The sequence below is a fragment of the Solea solea genome, chromosome 14 (genome assembly GCF_958295425.1).
Source record: "Solea solea chromosome 14, fSolSol10.1, whole genome shotgun sequence".
NCBI classification, from domain to species: Eukaryota; Metazoa; Chordata; class Actinopteri; order Pleuronectiformes; family Soleidae; genus Solea; species Solea solea.
The window spans coordinates 16,461,840-16,477,880 of NC_081147.1; the positions used below are offsets into that span (position 1 = coordinate 16,461,840).

Below are 16,041 nucleotides of genomic sequence, written 5' to 3' on the forward strand. Positions count from 1 at the left end.
GGCTCAGGGATTCATGGGGATTAGAACACGAGAAGTTTCCATGGTCATACGTGTGCGAAAACATATCAAGGTAACACTTTAGATTAGGGAACACATATTCACCATTAACTAGGTGCTTACTAACATGCATACAAGTAGCATACCAAAACTTTATTAGTAATTATTAAGCACATATTAACACCTTCATCAGGAAAAATCTTAATTCATGTCGTAATAGAGGTAGAATAAGGTTATGTAGAATAAGGTGTTAATACGTGGGGCTAGTGTGCTATTTATGTTAGTGAGCACCTAGTTAATAGTGAATATGTGTTCCCTAATCTAAAGTGTTACCCATATCAACACCAGTGGGACTCTTCTATAAACAACACCACTTCCTGCTGCCTACACTGTAGGATTATTTTTTTTTGGTAGTGATCACAGTGGGATCTGGAGCTAATCCCAGCTGACAATGGACAAGAGTCTCTTTTTAATTGGGATTGGCAAGAAAGCCGGTAACACGTCGCCAGCCTATCAGAGGACTAACATACAGAGACTTACACTGTTGTGACCGATCTGGTCAAGCCATGAAACTATATAAAACAACTGAAACTACAAGGAAGTTTGAAGTTTGAAAGAAAGAAAGATGTTTGCAGACTGGAATGGTCTTTTCCGAGGTTTAAAAGCTCTAAATGTGCAGAATATTATAAATATATTCAGCTTTAGTTCAGAGATGCCCATGAAAGGAGAACTTAATGTATTAAGAGACAGTAATTGGGGTATTAAATATGTATTTTGATAGTCTGCTGAGTCCTGGTGGGTGCCCTCACGTGCCTCAACATTTGGTGGAAAACTTTCAAACCAAAGTGACCGACAAAGGCAGAGCACATTCTAAGATGTTCGGCATTTTAGTGTGAGTTCAGGGAGCACACACAGACACTCTCACAAATTTACTCTTGGAGGTTGAAGAGTGTCTGTTTCTTTCTTCCTTAAAGGTCAAAGCTGGAGAACCCAGAGGAGTCCCTGGTTTTGATATGAGTGTGAGGGAGTGGAGGACGCACTCTCTGTGTGTGTGTGTCTCTTTTGTGTTAAGCATTTGAGAGTGTGTGTTTTCTCTCTCTCTCTGGCTCACCGCGTGCCTATGAAAGTGTCTCTTTGAAAGGCGCTAATGTGGAAGACGCCCACAGCTTGAGACTTGGAGCGTATAGATCTTCTTTCACCTGAAGCCTCCTTCCTCTCCATCCCCTCCAGCGATCCCGCCAAACCGATTCTTCCTCCCTACCAAGACATAATACATGTACCTGAATGTCAGTGTTCGCAGGTCTTGCAGCTGAGTGCTGCTTCACCTCATCTGCCCTTCTGTAGTTTTGTGGTATTGCTGGGTAGAGAAGAAGCTAATCAGGAAGTAAGAATATATCATACCTCCTAGTTCACTGAACACGTTCCTGACGAGTTAACGGTCTCAATTGCAGGTTTCAGGCCTTCTTCAACAGAACATGATGTCAGTTTTGTAAACTGTGTTCATGTTTAGAGGAAAACAGACGATAAATAAGCTAAATTGCACATTTTAGGCGTGGACAGGATCTCCATCCCCTTTTGTTAGCTTTATTGTATGATTTATTATTATTTTTTTAACCTATTGTTCTTGCGCTCATTTGAGTCTTTTTATTTGTGTTTTATGAGGCCATCGCAATGCGCCAGTACAAACAGCGTTTAATAGCAGGAGGAAAGCTCGTGAACTGTTTCCCACTCAGCCACTGTCTTATTAATACGTTCATTCACAAAGACAATGCCGCTGTATAAACACAAAGGCAGACACACTCAGACTTACAATTTGAAGTGTCCATTTAACCCCATTAAATTCCCACCAATTCACTCACTAAACACTTTGCCTTTCATAAAGTTTATTTAATGACCACGTCAGCACTGTCTTTCTGAATAATATAAACATTCCCTCTTTTTCTGTGAACTGTTGGGATGATTCAGCATCTGTGTGAGTCATTTCCTGCTTTACAGTTTGTCAGGAGTTGAATGTGGCGTTACGTAAACACACGTCAGTGCGTGCGTGTGCGCGAAAGAGTAGTGTGTTGCTCCACGGGCCGTCCGCTGCCGTCACGGTGCGTCTCATGTGCAAATCATCGCTTTGATTCTGCTCACGTCACAGTTTCCTCTCTTGTCTTTTGTCTGCAGCGTGGAGGAGAGTTTTAAAACCCTCTTCTGGTCCATCTTCGGCCTGTCGGAAGTCATCTCAGTGGTGCTGAAGTACGACCACAAGTTCATCGAGAACATCGGCTACGTGCTGTACGGGGTCTATAACGTCACCATGGTGGTCGTCCTCCTCAACATGCTCATCGCCATGATCAACAGCTCGTACCAGGAGATAGAGGTGCGTGGATGAGACGCCTCCGACACCTGTCAACATTTCAGTAGGGATTATAGTTGTAATCACATCTGTGCCTGCAGGAGAGAAATCACACAATCCACAATAAAAGCTGCAAAGCTGCGATACATAACTGAAGCAGAAACATTGTTCAAAGTTGTTCTACATTTGGGGAAAATCCAGACTGCTTTTATAACCAATAAAGATTATTTTTTTTTATCCAAGGATAAAAGTGAAATCTTGGTTAGTGTAGTTTCTTTCATCATCTTATGGTAATTATTCTGAACTCCAAGTTCTAAGTTATCAGCTTTGATTTAAAAATTGATCTAAAAATGAAACATGGAATAAATTATCATTATTATGTGTGTGTGTGTGTGTGTGTGTGTAGGAGGATGCTGACGTGGAGTGGAAGTTTGCCCGAGCCAAATTGTGGCTCTCTTACTTTGACGAGGGTCGTACGCTGCCCGCTCCCTTCAACCTGGTTCCCAGCCCAAAGTCTTTCTACTACCTGGTCCTCCGCATTAAGTCCTGCCTGATCCACCTCTGCAAAGGCAACGGTCATCTCCGCAACAGCGAGCTGGAGATGGGCATGCTCAATTCACAAGCAAGGGTCAGTGTCGTGTTGCTTTTTACAGGTGTTTCGTCATTTTCCAGGAACTGTAGTTACCATGTGGTGAGTTACCGACCGTTACCAAGCAGACTACTGACGATGTCAAACCTTTGTCCCTGAGACTTTTCAATTACAGAACCATGAAGTAATATTACAGCTTCTACTCTCTTTGTTTATGTTTCATTCCTCTCCATTTTCTCCTTCGTTTCCTCATGGGTTGACATGCTGAATATTTTTACAGCTGCTGCCCCGCTGTGGTCTTTATTTTAGAATGTATTTTTTCCAGTGGCTGACTTTCGAAATGCTTTCACAGCTGCCGTGCTCTTTATTTTTTGTTACTGTTTTGAAATGTTGTTTTTTTATTTGTTGACTCTCTGGCTTTAGTTGATAAATCGTTGCAGATGAAAAGACAACGTCAAGGACGTGCTTATGTATGAGTAGTCGATTTGAACACTTGTAGTATGTTAGTGAGTGAGTGTACCGACGTGACCCAGGAAATATAATAAATGATATTCCCAATGCAACTCAAGCCTTGATCATTCTCACACATCCACGCTCAGCGACCGTCCATCCAAAATGAAATCCCTGTAATGAAAAGAAAACAGCACGGGCCATTTAGCACAGAATCAATCTTTGTCCACAGGCATTTCCTCTGTCTGAGTCCTCAGCTCAGATGGCTCAGCTCAGCATGTCGGCTGAGCTATTAGTCAGGCCGTTTGGATCCACCTGTGTCTGCTCAAATGCCTCGGCAGGTCCTGGACGGGGACAAGATGTGTCACACCCTGCTGCTCCTGTGAGCGCGTAAACTTCCCTGTGTCCTGACAGTTGGGATTGCAGAGCCGAGCAGAGGCAGCAAGCGATCGATACGTAACGCTCACGCACGCAAACCACAACGCTGCGTCCAGAATGTAAAGAAGGATCTAGAAAGAAAACACGTGGGAGAATGGCAATTCTCCCAGTTCAGGCAAATTGTGTCATTAACATGTGTTCACAAAGATAACCATGTCAGTCTTTGCTGAAATTCCAGATTTAATGACTAGACTGACTTTGTACAGTTAATAGAAACCTGACTGAGCCTCTGGTAATTCCTTTTAAATGAACATTCATGTTTGGAATTGATTAAAAGGTTCTGTAAACACTTGTTCTTCATGCTGCTCTTTTTGCTTTTTCATTTAAATGAACACTGAGCAAAAATTGTTGGCAAGCGCTGTTTCTTTGTTAGCTCATGGTTTTTTTTTATACAAAGAATACTGCACATTTTATTCTTTTATCATTGGACGAGTTTGCAAAATGAAAAACAAATGTAGGGTGACACGTTTATGTAACTCTTAGTGTTAAATGTGGACTGGGAGAGATGCTGTGTGATAACAGTGATGTATATCCTTTAAGAATGAACCTGGTTTTTATTTGTGTGTTTACATACAGTGAGTTGCATGTTGTGCACTTGAATAATTCAGTTGCGGTTTTTGTTTTAATAAATGAAACCTCCTCAATTTAACTTTAATATTATTTGGCTTTAATGATGTACGTCTGCAGGCCTTTGGTGCTGATAAGGAAGCAGCTTGTTTCTTTTTACCCACAGCTCATTTAAAAATAGTCTTTGACTCGACAGCACTGAAGCGAGGTCACAGTTGTGCACTCCGTAAATTCAGATTCACTCTGGTCAAGTCATGTCAACTTCGTGTTGTGTGGTGTTGTGTGTGTGTGAGTGTTGTCTCGTCTTACACTGAATTTTCATTCATCACTCAGCGCTGAACTGCTGCGCGTGTCTCATTGTTTCAGCAGGACGAGTGCTTCAGGTCTTATCCACGACCGGGAGAGGAGTTCATCCACAGGAAGTCTCGAAAACACCCCACCAGATATGAGGTGAGCCGGAGCGCAAAGAAATGGTGGAGTCAAGATGAGACAATAATGAGAGAAGTAAGAAGAAACTAATGAGGGGAAATAGAGACGATGATGGATTTAAAAAAGTAAGGAGGACTTCAGGCGGGGGGAGTCAGAAGGAATCCAGAATGAGAGGGTGGAACACATAGTGAGACACTGTTGTTTCTGGCTAATCACTCCATCTCTCTTGATCTTCCTTACCTCTTTCATACCAGAGAGGAAATCATGTTACTAGTGTTAGGATGAAAGGGCATCGACTGGAAGGAAGGCAGGGTTGAACAGGTGATTGTGAGTGTAAGAGGAAAGAGGAGGTTGGAGGAGCGAGAGAAACAGAGGAAGACTGAAAACGCCTCTAATGAGCTGTTTGAAGGGGATCGAAAGCAGGCACTGGGTAAATGATCGGAAAGTATTGCACTGTGCAGAGAGACGCTCTGCTCCTTCGTCTGCCTTTCACCCTTTACCCAAAGGGAAATCTAATTTCTTTCTCTGGCCTGCTGTGCTTTTGTCTCAACCCTTTTTTACATGCATGTGTGTGTATGTGTGTGTGTGTGTCCCTGCGTACACGCATGCGTTTCATCCAGCGACATATGCAGCACACAGCCGACAATAAACATGTCACTTTAACAGGCATGAATGTGCGCCGTGTGTGCAGTGACAGGTATCGATTCCTCCCCACACTGCCCACATGTAGGCATTGACAGTTTGAGCCTTGGAAGTGGCTGCAGGACGTCCCCACTGGCTGCAAATCAATACCTAACATTTTACACTCCATCTCAGAAGCACAGAGCTGTTTTGGGGGGGTTTGGGGGCAATCATGCATGCAGAGCACATGGTTAGAAAAAGAAATGTAAATCTAAATCGAGAAGTCTGTGTATGTGTGTGTCCTCTTTCTAATCCTCTCCCCTCTCCTCCTCGTAGAAGATCATGAAGCGCCTGATTAAGCGCTATGTGCTGAAGGCTCAAGTAGACAGGGAGAATGATGAAGTCAACGAAGGTAAGCGTTCACTCGTCCCTTTCACTGTGCTGTCATTTGCTGAGGGCATATGAGTGTATGTACACCGTGTGTGGAGCATGTGGTGGTATTTGTGTGCCTGTATGTGTGAGATAAAGTCCATAAAAATGCTGTGTATATATATATATATATATATATATATATATATATATATATGTATATATATATATATATATATATATATATATATCTGTGCATGTCGTGTGGCTGCATAATACTCTCGAGTGTCACCTTAAGCGCAGCGCTCACTTGGACACGTGTCGGCCTTTGCTCACGCTCGCATGCTCTCTGTGTTGTAGGTGAACTGAAGGAGATCAAGCAAGACATTTCCAGCCTCCGTTACGAGCTCCTGGAGGAGAAGTCTCAGGCCGCCGATGAACTGGCTCTACTCATCCAGCAACTCGGCGACAAGTTTGGCAAGAACACCATGAGACACTGACAGTATTCGCCAGTAGGAAGGAGAGTGGGAGATGTGAGAGAGGGTGAAATCACGGCGAGGGGGCGGAAAAGCAAGAGGGAGTTTTCAGGTTTGAATGTGGAAGGGGGAAGAGAGAAGTCAGAGCCAGGGAAGCAAGTGGGAGAGTGAAAAATTGCTAACACAAGGTAAAATGCAGACGTTTGTATATGCAATGACCAATTAGGGAGGAATTTAAAAACAGTGACTTCAAGTGAGCGTGAGGTGAAAGTGTCAGAGGTGAAGTGTGTGTGTGTGCGCGGGGGGCGTGTTGACAGTTGAATTCTAATTAAAGGCAGCATCTTCAGGCGGTGACAGAGGGGGAGGGTGGAGGGGGCTCAGAGGCTCACCTTGATGCGAAATAGAAGGGGAGGAGGACGTACACAAGCACCATGAGATGTGAAGATGCACCGCAGGGCACAGGACTGAGGCAGTGCAGCAATGAGGGGCCCCCCCCACACACATCTACTGGCAACTTAGAGAGGAGAGATGGAAATCCCGAGACAGGATGACTCAGAAGGAGAGCTGCAGGGGGGAGGGGGGCGGGGTTGACGATATATGAAAAAAGCCACCATTATTCACTGCAAAGAGACTGGCTTTGCTCCTGTGTCTTCACCCTGTCATGACAAGCAGTGAGACCTGTCGTGATACTGAGAATCCCTTCCACACACCAGGCTATCTAATTAATGCATCTCCATCCACAATGCACAACCTGCCATTAGGAGTCAAAAAAAATAATAAATAGAAAACACTGTAGGTTTTATGCACTTGATGAATGAAAGACGTACTGTACACTCATCTCGATGAAAATCAAAGACGTTTCTATGTCCATCTCACGCACTGTGTGTTGCAGATATATAGTATTGCCTCTCCATGTCTCTGATAGGGCTTTCACACATGCAAAGCTCTGGCATGGTTACATTGCCCAAACTTAAGTTTAACCAGATCTAACCTAAAAAGCTAGTGACAAATGCTTGGTTACACCTTGTGTCATCAGTGGCTGTTTCAATGTCAGGAAGGAAAACATAAAACAAAAAAAACAAACATCCAATGGTCTCTGGACAACTTTGAACAGAAAGAAGGCTCATGCACATGCTGTCTGCTGTGTTGCCACTGTTGTGTTTACGTCCACTCACATTGTGCGTTGAGCAAAACCTGCTGTTGATGACATAGGCTGGTGGAACTTTGGTTCCACTTAGATTGTGTGAACAGGCTGGTTCACTGAGTGCACAATGATTCTGAATGGAAGTAAAGACCGGACATTTACCGCGCAGCCGCTTGCCGTCATGAAAGCACCATAAAAGATCTTTGGTTTGCAAGAACTGACTTTGATAGAATTACAACAAAAAAAACAAAACATTGTGTCAATAACATTACTCCAGACAGCACTTTTGCAATGTAGAAAACATCACATGATATTCCTGGTACTTTTTTTTGAACAGCTAAACCAATAACAGTGTTCAAATGTGACCTAATTAACCGATGTGGATATTCCCCTCTTCTCTGTGCCTTCACAGCACAAAGTGTCCCTCTGTGACTCATTTTCTAAAAAAAGCAAACAAAAACAAGTTGTTTTTTTTAAGCGCTCTACAATGCAGTACAGGTCAGAATCCCACTCTGTCTGATCTGACTTTGTGACAGGACAACATCATGGAGATGCAGAGATATGGCGCCACATTTCTGCACACGTGCAGTCACTTTATGTGCTTTTACTGTGCTCACGACTTTTGACATAAATGTGACGCCATACCGAGATATATAGTTGGGAGATATCTGCTGCAGAGGCTGTGTGGAGTCATTTTATGGATGTTTTTTTCCCTTTTGGGGACTAGTTTGCTCTATTCGCTAACTTATTCGCTAACTTAAACAGATAAGAAATGACCTTCTTAACCTGAAAGATTGTGGGGGGGGGGGGGGGGGGGGGGTGTCATGCTACAAACAAACAAACAAACAGGACATAGATGTAAAAGCTAATGTTGGCCACAGTGTCTACTCTTCTCTTCGTAGAGCAGCAGTCTGGTTTGGACTTTGACAGAGAGCCGTTAACACATTATTCAAAACCCATGAGATGGAGTGCCTAAGTCACACTCTTACTTTAACATTTGCCATTTTGTTATATATTCAACTGATTGTTGTTGTGGATTCAGATAATGTGAATACCTCATATTATTCCTCTAATTCCTTTTAAGACCGCTATAATAAATAATTAAAAAAAGAAAAACATGCTTTTAAATATTTAAATCGAGCTAAAAAAAAAAAAGTCACACTGTTATTATTCTATTGTTGTTTAGATGCTATCAAATGTCATTAGCCCCGTAGGGAAGGATCGGCACGGAGCTACTTCACCTAATAACACATTTAGAGGGCTGTTGTTATACATCATTCGTTTGGACGGGATAAACAAATCAAATCTTCATCGTCACATCGTTATCATTACACTGAGACCTCCGCGTGCAAGTCGATGAGATGAGTCACTGCCAGGACAATTAATTACAAATGCATTTGTACGCTTAGTATTCCAAGCTAAAAATCCTCAACTCACATGTAGGTGTTGTAGACGAATGAGCATTTCTTGGAGTGACAGTTCTTACTTGAAAAGCTTTTAGAAATATAATGTTTCCGTCATAACGACGGAACGACGTTTCAGTTCTAGAGTCAGGTTCTTCATTTAAAATAAGGAGTTGAACTTGAAAACGTGTGTCTTTATTTATTTATTTATTTATTTATTTATTTGTTTGTTTGTTTGTATCAACTGTGTGTAAGAAAGACCGTAAAAGAGCAGCTATCTATTTTCTGTGTGTAGACCCGAACGACTGAGTCTCCCAGTGAAGGCTTTTAATAATCCACTGCCACAAAGACAAATGGCCTGAAATACTTTATTTTCAACCTGTTTGCAAGAAGTGTTGATGAAAGCAAAATCTTGTACTGTATATTGTCATATTTTTGACCCTTGGATTAAAGAGAGTAAGCTCTAAACTGGTTCCTTTCATCATTGTGCTGATGGTTGGAGTTTAGTGAGCTCAGTGATGATCAAAGGAGTGATGTTTTTCATACTTAAAAGACATGTTTTATTTTCATTAACAACAACTTACACGGTGCATTAATACGTGTACATAATATACATATTTATGCAAGCGTTTGGTCTGCAGCTATTGAAAGGTTTCAGTATTTCTGCTATTAGTTACTCCGTTGTTTGGTCTGATGAACTGTTGCAGGACTATTTTCTATATTGTCTGTTATAGGTTTACTTTTTTATTATTATTATTTTATTATGTGCAGGTTTGTACATCTACCCAAATCATAACACTGTGCACGATCAAAATACTTCACCTTCTTCTATTCCCAACATTATCCCCAACAGTAACACTGTTTATCACGGTTCACACACACAGCAGGTCTCTTTACGAGATGTGCTGTGATGCACACGTGCCTTTTTTTCCTATAGCCCTGTTTATATAATGTCCCGACGGGATATATAGACTGTTATTAGAGCTGTTTCAAGCAGGTGCTCAAAGTAAACATGAACTCCACAACTACAGCCATTGCAGCCCTGAAGTCACCCACTGTTCATGTGATACACAGCAAAATCTACTGTGTAAAATGTAACATTCAGCAAATGCAGACTCAGCAAATTGTGTTTGCAAAGGGTCTTAATGTGCACAGTATGTGTGTATACTCTGTGTGTGCAGCTGAGTCAAACCTCCACAACTCACTGTGCATGTCAGTAGCATTCTGGCAGCTGTCCTCTGCAGCAGCTTAGTAAACAGTCCTTTACAACAGACAGCACATCCGTGTACGAGTGCATGTTTATCAGAGCTCAGCGACTCCTCGCCATTCATTCAACCATCCTCACTGCGTTCTCTGCATTCTTTCAGCCTGTCACTGGCAGCCTTCCTTTTATTGTCTAGTCTGTCATTACACAAAGGCCAATGAACCCTGTTGAGCTGTAATGCAAATTTCCCTTACATGGGCATATTTTAGACTTAAATGGTGGAACAACAGGCCTTTCCGCATGAGAGTGTGCATGTTCTCCCCATGTGTGCGTGGGTGCTCTCTGAGTTCTCCTGTTTCCTCCCACAGTCCAAAAACGGATTGGAGATTTGGGGATTAGGTAAATTGGTCACTCTAAATTGACTGTAGTTGTGAGAGTGAATGGTTGTTTTGTCTTCACGTGGCCCTGCGACGGACTGACAGACTGTCCAGGGTGTGACCCCACCTATCGCCCTATGTCAGCTGAGACTGGCACAGTGCCCCCCGCCACCCTCATGTGGAGGATAAAATGGTAGAAGGTGGATGGATGGAAATAACGACAGTCAAGTGATTTGGGCTCTTTGTTTTCTTTGTAATTTATTTTACAAAGAGTGCATTTGGTTCAGGTTTTGTGTAGACAATCTAATTTAAAGAACGTGATTAAACTGTTTTCACGTTAATGTTGCCCCTTTTAGGCCTTTAAACTCACAGTAGGCAACTTCATATTCATACAGCTGCAGGTGGGTTTGTGTTTCATGAACTGTTGGACTGTTTGACTCATGGCATGTGAACCTGTAAACAAAGACATGTGTCATGTTTTCTCCCCATCATGAGGATATGTAGTGTGTGGTGAAAAAAATCTGCTCCTTTGAACGTTACTTTAGTTAGGTTAAGTTAGGTTATCCATTGCCATCGGACAACTTCTTCCTGGAAGCAGCAGTTCAAATTAAAAATGCAATAGATGAGACAAGATCATACTTGTTCACCTATCATTGCAGGTCATCTCAACAGGTAAGGGATGAACTGGTTAGTGAGTCTTACATAATTCACATGAGGTGATAAACTAATCAATAAGTCTTCTTAATGAACAGGTGCGAGGTGATAAACTAATCACTGAGTCTTCTTAATGAACAGGTGTGACGTGCTAAACGTCAAATCGATTGCATCCTCGCCACGTCCAAACAAGGGGGACTGTTTAGACATGTAGGACAATCTCAATCACAGTGCATTCAGTGCGGCATATTTTACTCATCGTGTTGTGAGTCTGGTTTATAACCTCTGTCACATCCTCTCCCTCTGCTTCCTCCACTCTTCCTCTTTGCCTCCGATCACTCACCACTGCACTATATATGCAGGCCAATAAAACACAGATGCCAAAACATTGTCTCCACAAAGAACACCTTATTCAGCAGATGAGCATGTACACAACACACACGCATGCACATAAATTACGGCCGAGACCCTCTCTCGCCAATCACTATAGCAACCAAAGTCAGTCCAAGGGATGTGTGCTTTTTAAAGTGCACAGGAAACTCTATTATCTATCTGATTTCCTCCAGTGCTCCCCCTCAGACCTTTGATACCAGTTGTGGCCTTTAGTGTTTCACTCAGTAACATGGAGTTAGTGCTGAACGTGCGTCTGTGCATCTGTCTGTTACACATATCTTTGCATTTGTCTTGTTTTTTATCAATGTTATGTAGGTGAATCTGTTAATATGCTTGTGAGTAGATGTTGGACCTTGACATGGGCATGTGTGCGTATGTGCCCACACTTTATAACTGTCATCTGAGGCCTGAGGCAGGGAAGTGTTTCTAGCCTTCCCTCTTTTCTTTACTCCTCCTCATCTTCCCTCTGCTCCATCTGTCTCTCTCTGTTTCTGTCGAAACTTGACCTCCTGCACCTGAAACAGCAGAGATTCCAGGGATTTTGAAGAGCGATAAGACCTAAAAACTTGCTTTCCACCTACTGCCTGGAAGCCCTTTAAGAGACACCCGGAGCAGTATGCACATGCTTCTACAAAAAAATATGCTTACTTATGTATAAACATACATAGTGGCTCATCCTTCCACGCTTATTAATAGAAGCTTGGATCCACACGTGGGTGGACTCTGTCTGCCAAAAAGTGACACACATTACACACACATTACACACACACACAGGCGTTGGTACTTCACATATGCCTGCCTGCTCACACGCCAAACTATCGCCAACACCCAAATTCAAAGCGGTAATGTTAACTGTACAGCACGCAAACAAGCAAAAGATTGCACATTAACGCCGCGGAAGGCTTAAGCTCGAAGGCTTCGCTGATTTTATTTCTCTCGCCCTCGCAGGCAATGTGTCTGTGTCAGCCGACATTTTTGCACACACTCAGAGACAGACCCTATCAAACCCACCCCGGAGCCATCCATGTCTCTGCTCTCAGTATCTCATTAGACGAAAGCGCCTCGGGAGAGGAGCTCATCGAGACGAACCTCTAAAACAAGCCACAGTTTGTGCAGCATAAAGCTGTCACAGACACACAATCATGGCCATTTATCACTTAAGATATAACCTTTATTACAGTCATAAGAATATCATCCAATCTTTTTTGCTGTTTTTTGTTGTTTTTTTTACATCACTGACATGGCAGGCTGCAAAAATAGTCATAAATCAATAGTTTAGAGATGTTTTGTTTTAAGAGCCCGTCGTTGGTGAAACGCCAATATCTAATTTCTGGAGCAGTCAGAAGGCTGATGGAGCAGTAGTGGAAAGGTGGGTGGGGGGGGGGGCTATCAGAGCAAAAGACTTGTTGAGTGTTTATCAATTCTTCAAAGCCACAGTGCACCAATTGAAGATCAATGGAGGGACTGATGTGATGACTCCCTAACAAGCCCTCCAGGTAGCTCAGCCGTGAGCCTCTGCAGTGAGGAATGAGAGGACGTGTATAGGTATGAGTGTCGTCCTCACGTCACCACATGGGTGGATTGTTCCCCTTATATCATTTATCGTCATGACTGGAACAACTTGGCTGTGGGAACGGAAAAAAAGCAGCTTCTGTTCAGAACTTATAGTGAAGGCGCCTGACGTGTGTGTGTGTGTGTGGGAGCTTACTCACGCACACAGTCTCTGACCTGCTGTTTAACCAAACCAATGAAACATATTTGAGTTCTTTTGTGAATACTCCCCCACCTGATTTGGCCCAGTTCAGCCCAGCTCCGGCACTGACTGCGTGATGAAAGTTATTTCCATGAGCTTCCACCTGTATCTTTACCAGTATGAAGGATTTAGGGCTTTAGGCTCTTTCAGTGTTTTCAAAATGTACCACTTCAAACTTCAAGTCAATCAATCTGGAACGGCGAAAAAAAAATTCATCAGAAAATCAGTGACTCCATTTAAAAAAAGGATCGCAATGAAAAATTACGGGTGAGCAAGAGTCATCGATTCAGTCTCCCAAAACTCGTGGTACTATTGATCCTAATGTCATAAATATAAACGAGGACGCGTCGTCACACTGCCATAAAAGTTCATATAAGGCACCACATTTCAAAATGTTACATCACACCATATCTAAATGTTATGGGATTCAAAATTGGGCTATAAAAGTCACACACACACACACACGGCACAGATTTTCATAACTTGAAGCACAAATGTTGTTGTCGTCAAATTAGCAGCATTCGGCTCATTGTCTGGAGTGCTATCAACACAGTCAGGGATTCCATCACATCCACTCCTGACTCTTTCTCAGAGTTAATAACAGCAGTGACGAACCCACACGGAATGATTTACACAGAGTGCTGCCACTTTTCCTGGATTGCCATCATTCTCTCATACACGCGGTGTGTGTGTGTGTGTGTGTGTGTGTGAGAGAGCATGAAAGGAGAACGAGAGGGACGTCGAGAGGAAGTTGTGTTTATAACAATCCCCACGTTGCTGCTGGTAATATACAGCAACATTTCCCCTCGGTATATTTATGTGACTACAACATAGTTTCCCTTTTATGGCCTTGCCATTGCTGCTGTATCACCATCCATCTTCTGACTCACTTTGCCTTTCTTTCCCTTTGTTTTGTTCAGCTCTGTCTCGTGTGTTTTTTTCTTTGTTTTTAATCCGCCAAACTCCTCTCACTCCCTCACTCACTCACGATCAGCAACCCTCCTATTTTATTTTTGTTTTGCCATATTCGTTAAAAGAACTCTGGTGCTCAGCACCTTATTCATAATCACTTTCTCGAACCTTTGTCTACCTTGATTTTCTTTCATTGGACTGTTTAGTCTGTGGTTGCAGTGACCTCCTTCATCCACTAAAGAAACAAGTAAGTGGCCATTCCTCTGTCTTTCCATCGTCTCCTCGTTCACACTGACTCGACAGGTTGCAGAGATTCGCACTACTCCACACACACATACACACAAGATGGGCTTATTGCATGGCGACTTCCCCGGTGACCGTCATCACCAGCCATTTACCTGAAGAACTCCTTTGCTTCCCTCACAAAACGTCCTTCACTCATTCTGAACGTGACCTCCTCAAAACAATTCACACGTGGGAAGGAAACAGAGAGCGTCAGTGTCTCTGCCCCTCACTCTGCTGTTTGTTTATTGTGCTCAAGATCAGTGACACACTGACAGTCGCATACTGGCTGAGTCTGCTTTGTTTGTCATTCAGCTGAGAGGCCACTTGACCCACGCTGAGATCTGGGACTACGTTACATACACAGACAAACATAATGTGTATTTAAGCAATCCTTCAATGGAACATGATACACATGCAGTGATGCATTATAACAACTGTGTTGAATCTGGGAAATTAATGTTATTAATTGTATTTTTTTTGTGAATGTTTCTTTCTTTTACATCATGATGTATATCTATAATGTATCTGCCTCACAAATTATGGTCTGAAATAATACAGTGAGCATATTTGGAGTGACTCCTCCCTTTTGCAGAAAAGAAGACCCAGGTGCGTGATCCGGTCAGAACAAGGTCCTTTCTGTATGAAGTTTGCATTGTTCTCCCCGTGTGTGTGGTTTTTTTTTCCAGATTCTCCAGTTTCCTTACACAGTCCAAAAACATGCAATATGGGTAAATTGGACACTCTAAATTGACCATAGGTGTGAGTGTGAGAGTGGGTGATTGTTCGTCTCTATGTCTCTGAAGCGGTAGAAGATGGATGGATGGATGGATGGACATGTGTTATATGTGTGTTCAGGCTCTGCTTGATTGTCCAAGAGATGTCAAATCTTGGATGAACAGGAACTCTTTCCTTGGAATAAACAAGTGAATTCTGATTAGCAAAAGTTTTTTTTTATCAACTTAGTGTTTTAGCGAAGGTCAAAGGCTACCTGCCCCTTAGAGATCTGGCGAGGGTAATCCATGCTTTTATCAGTTCGCGGCTGGATTAGTGCAACTCCCTCTACTTTGACATCGACAAATCATTGATTTATCGTTTGCAGAACGTCACACCAATGTTGGCCTCACTCCACTGGCTACGTGAGCACATCACACCAATGTTGGCCCCACTCCACTGGCTACCAGTTCATTTCAGCTCATTTAAAGACCAGAGGTGACGGAGCCTTTGCAGTGGCAGCTCCTCGGCTCTGGAATGCCCTGCCCCGGCACGTTAGATGCCCTCAGACTGTTGAGCATTTAAAATCGTCTTTAAAAACCCACTATTACTCCATTGCGTCTAACACAGGTTGAGCTGGACTCCCATTGCTTTTGTTTGTTTGTTTTGCCTTTATGTGTTTTTACTATGCCCTGTATCGTTTTTTAAACGTTTTTATGCTTTCTATTTTTACTGATTTTATTTTTTTTTATTGACGTCATTCACGTGTGCAGCACTTTTGGTCAGCCTCGGTTGTTTTTCAAATGTGCTCCTATAAATAAATTGGAGTTTGAGTTTGTTAGCTCCCACTCTTTTCTGAGTATCCATTTGTCATTTTTACTGCAAGAAAATAAATGCCTCTCATTTTATCGCCGCCTGAGATGAGAGG

The 16,041-nt window shown here is 42.6% G+C and overlaps 1 protein-coding gene across 2 annotated transcripts in view; it reads left to right on the forward strand.

Moving 5' to 3' along the window:
- The window catches only part of trpc7b (transient receptor potential cation channel, subfamily C, member 7b), a 46,992-nt gene extending 38,778 nt beyond the window's left edge, over window positions 1-8,214 (forward strand). The window contains exons 8-12 of one of the 2 annotated variants that reach the window (XM_058648949.1): window positions 2,167-2,362; window positions 2,745-2,966; window positions 4,749-4,832; window positions 5,769-5,844; window positions 6,162-8,214. In XM_058648949.1, the coding sequence (XP_058504932.1) occupies window positions 2,167-2,362; window positions 2,745-2,966; window positions 4,749-4,832; window positions 5,769-5,844; window positions 6,162-6,301 (718 nt within the window). In that variant the 3' untranslated portion in view covers window positions 6,302-8,214. The remainder of the gene's footprint in view (window positions 1-2,166; window positions 2,363-2,744; window positions 2,967-4,748; window positions 4,833-5,768; window positions 5,845-6,161) is intronic. The other variant, XM_058648951.1, reaches the window with a different exon arrangement.
- Window positions 8,215-16,041: the final 7,827 nt, after the last annotated feature.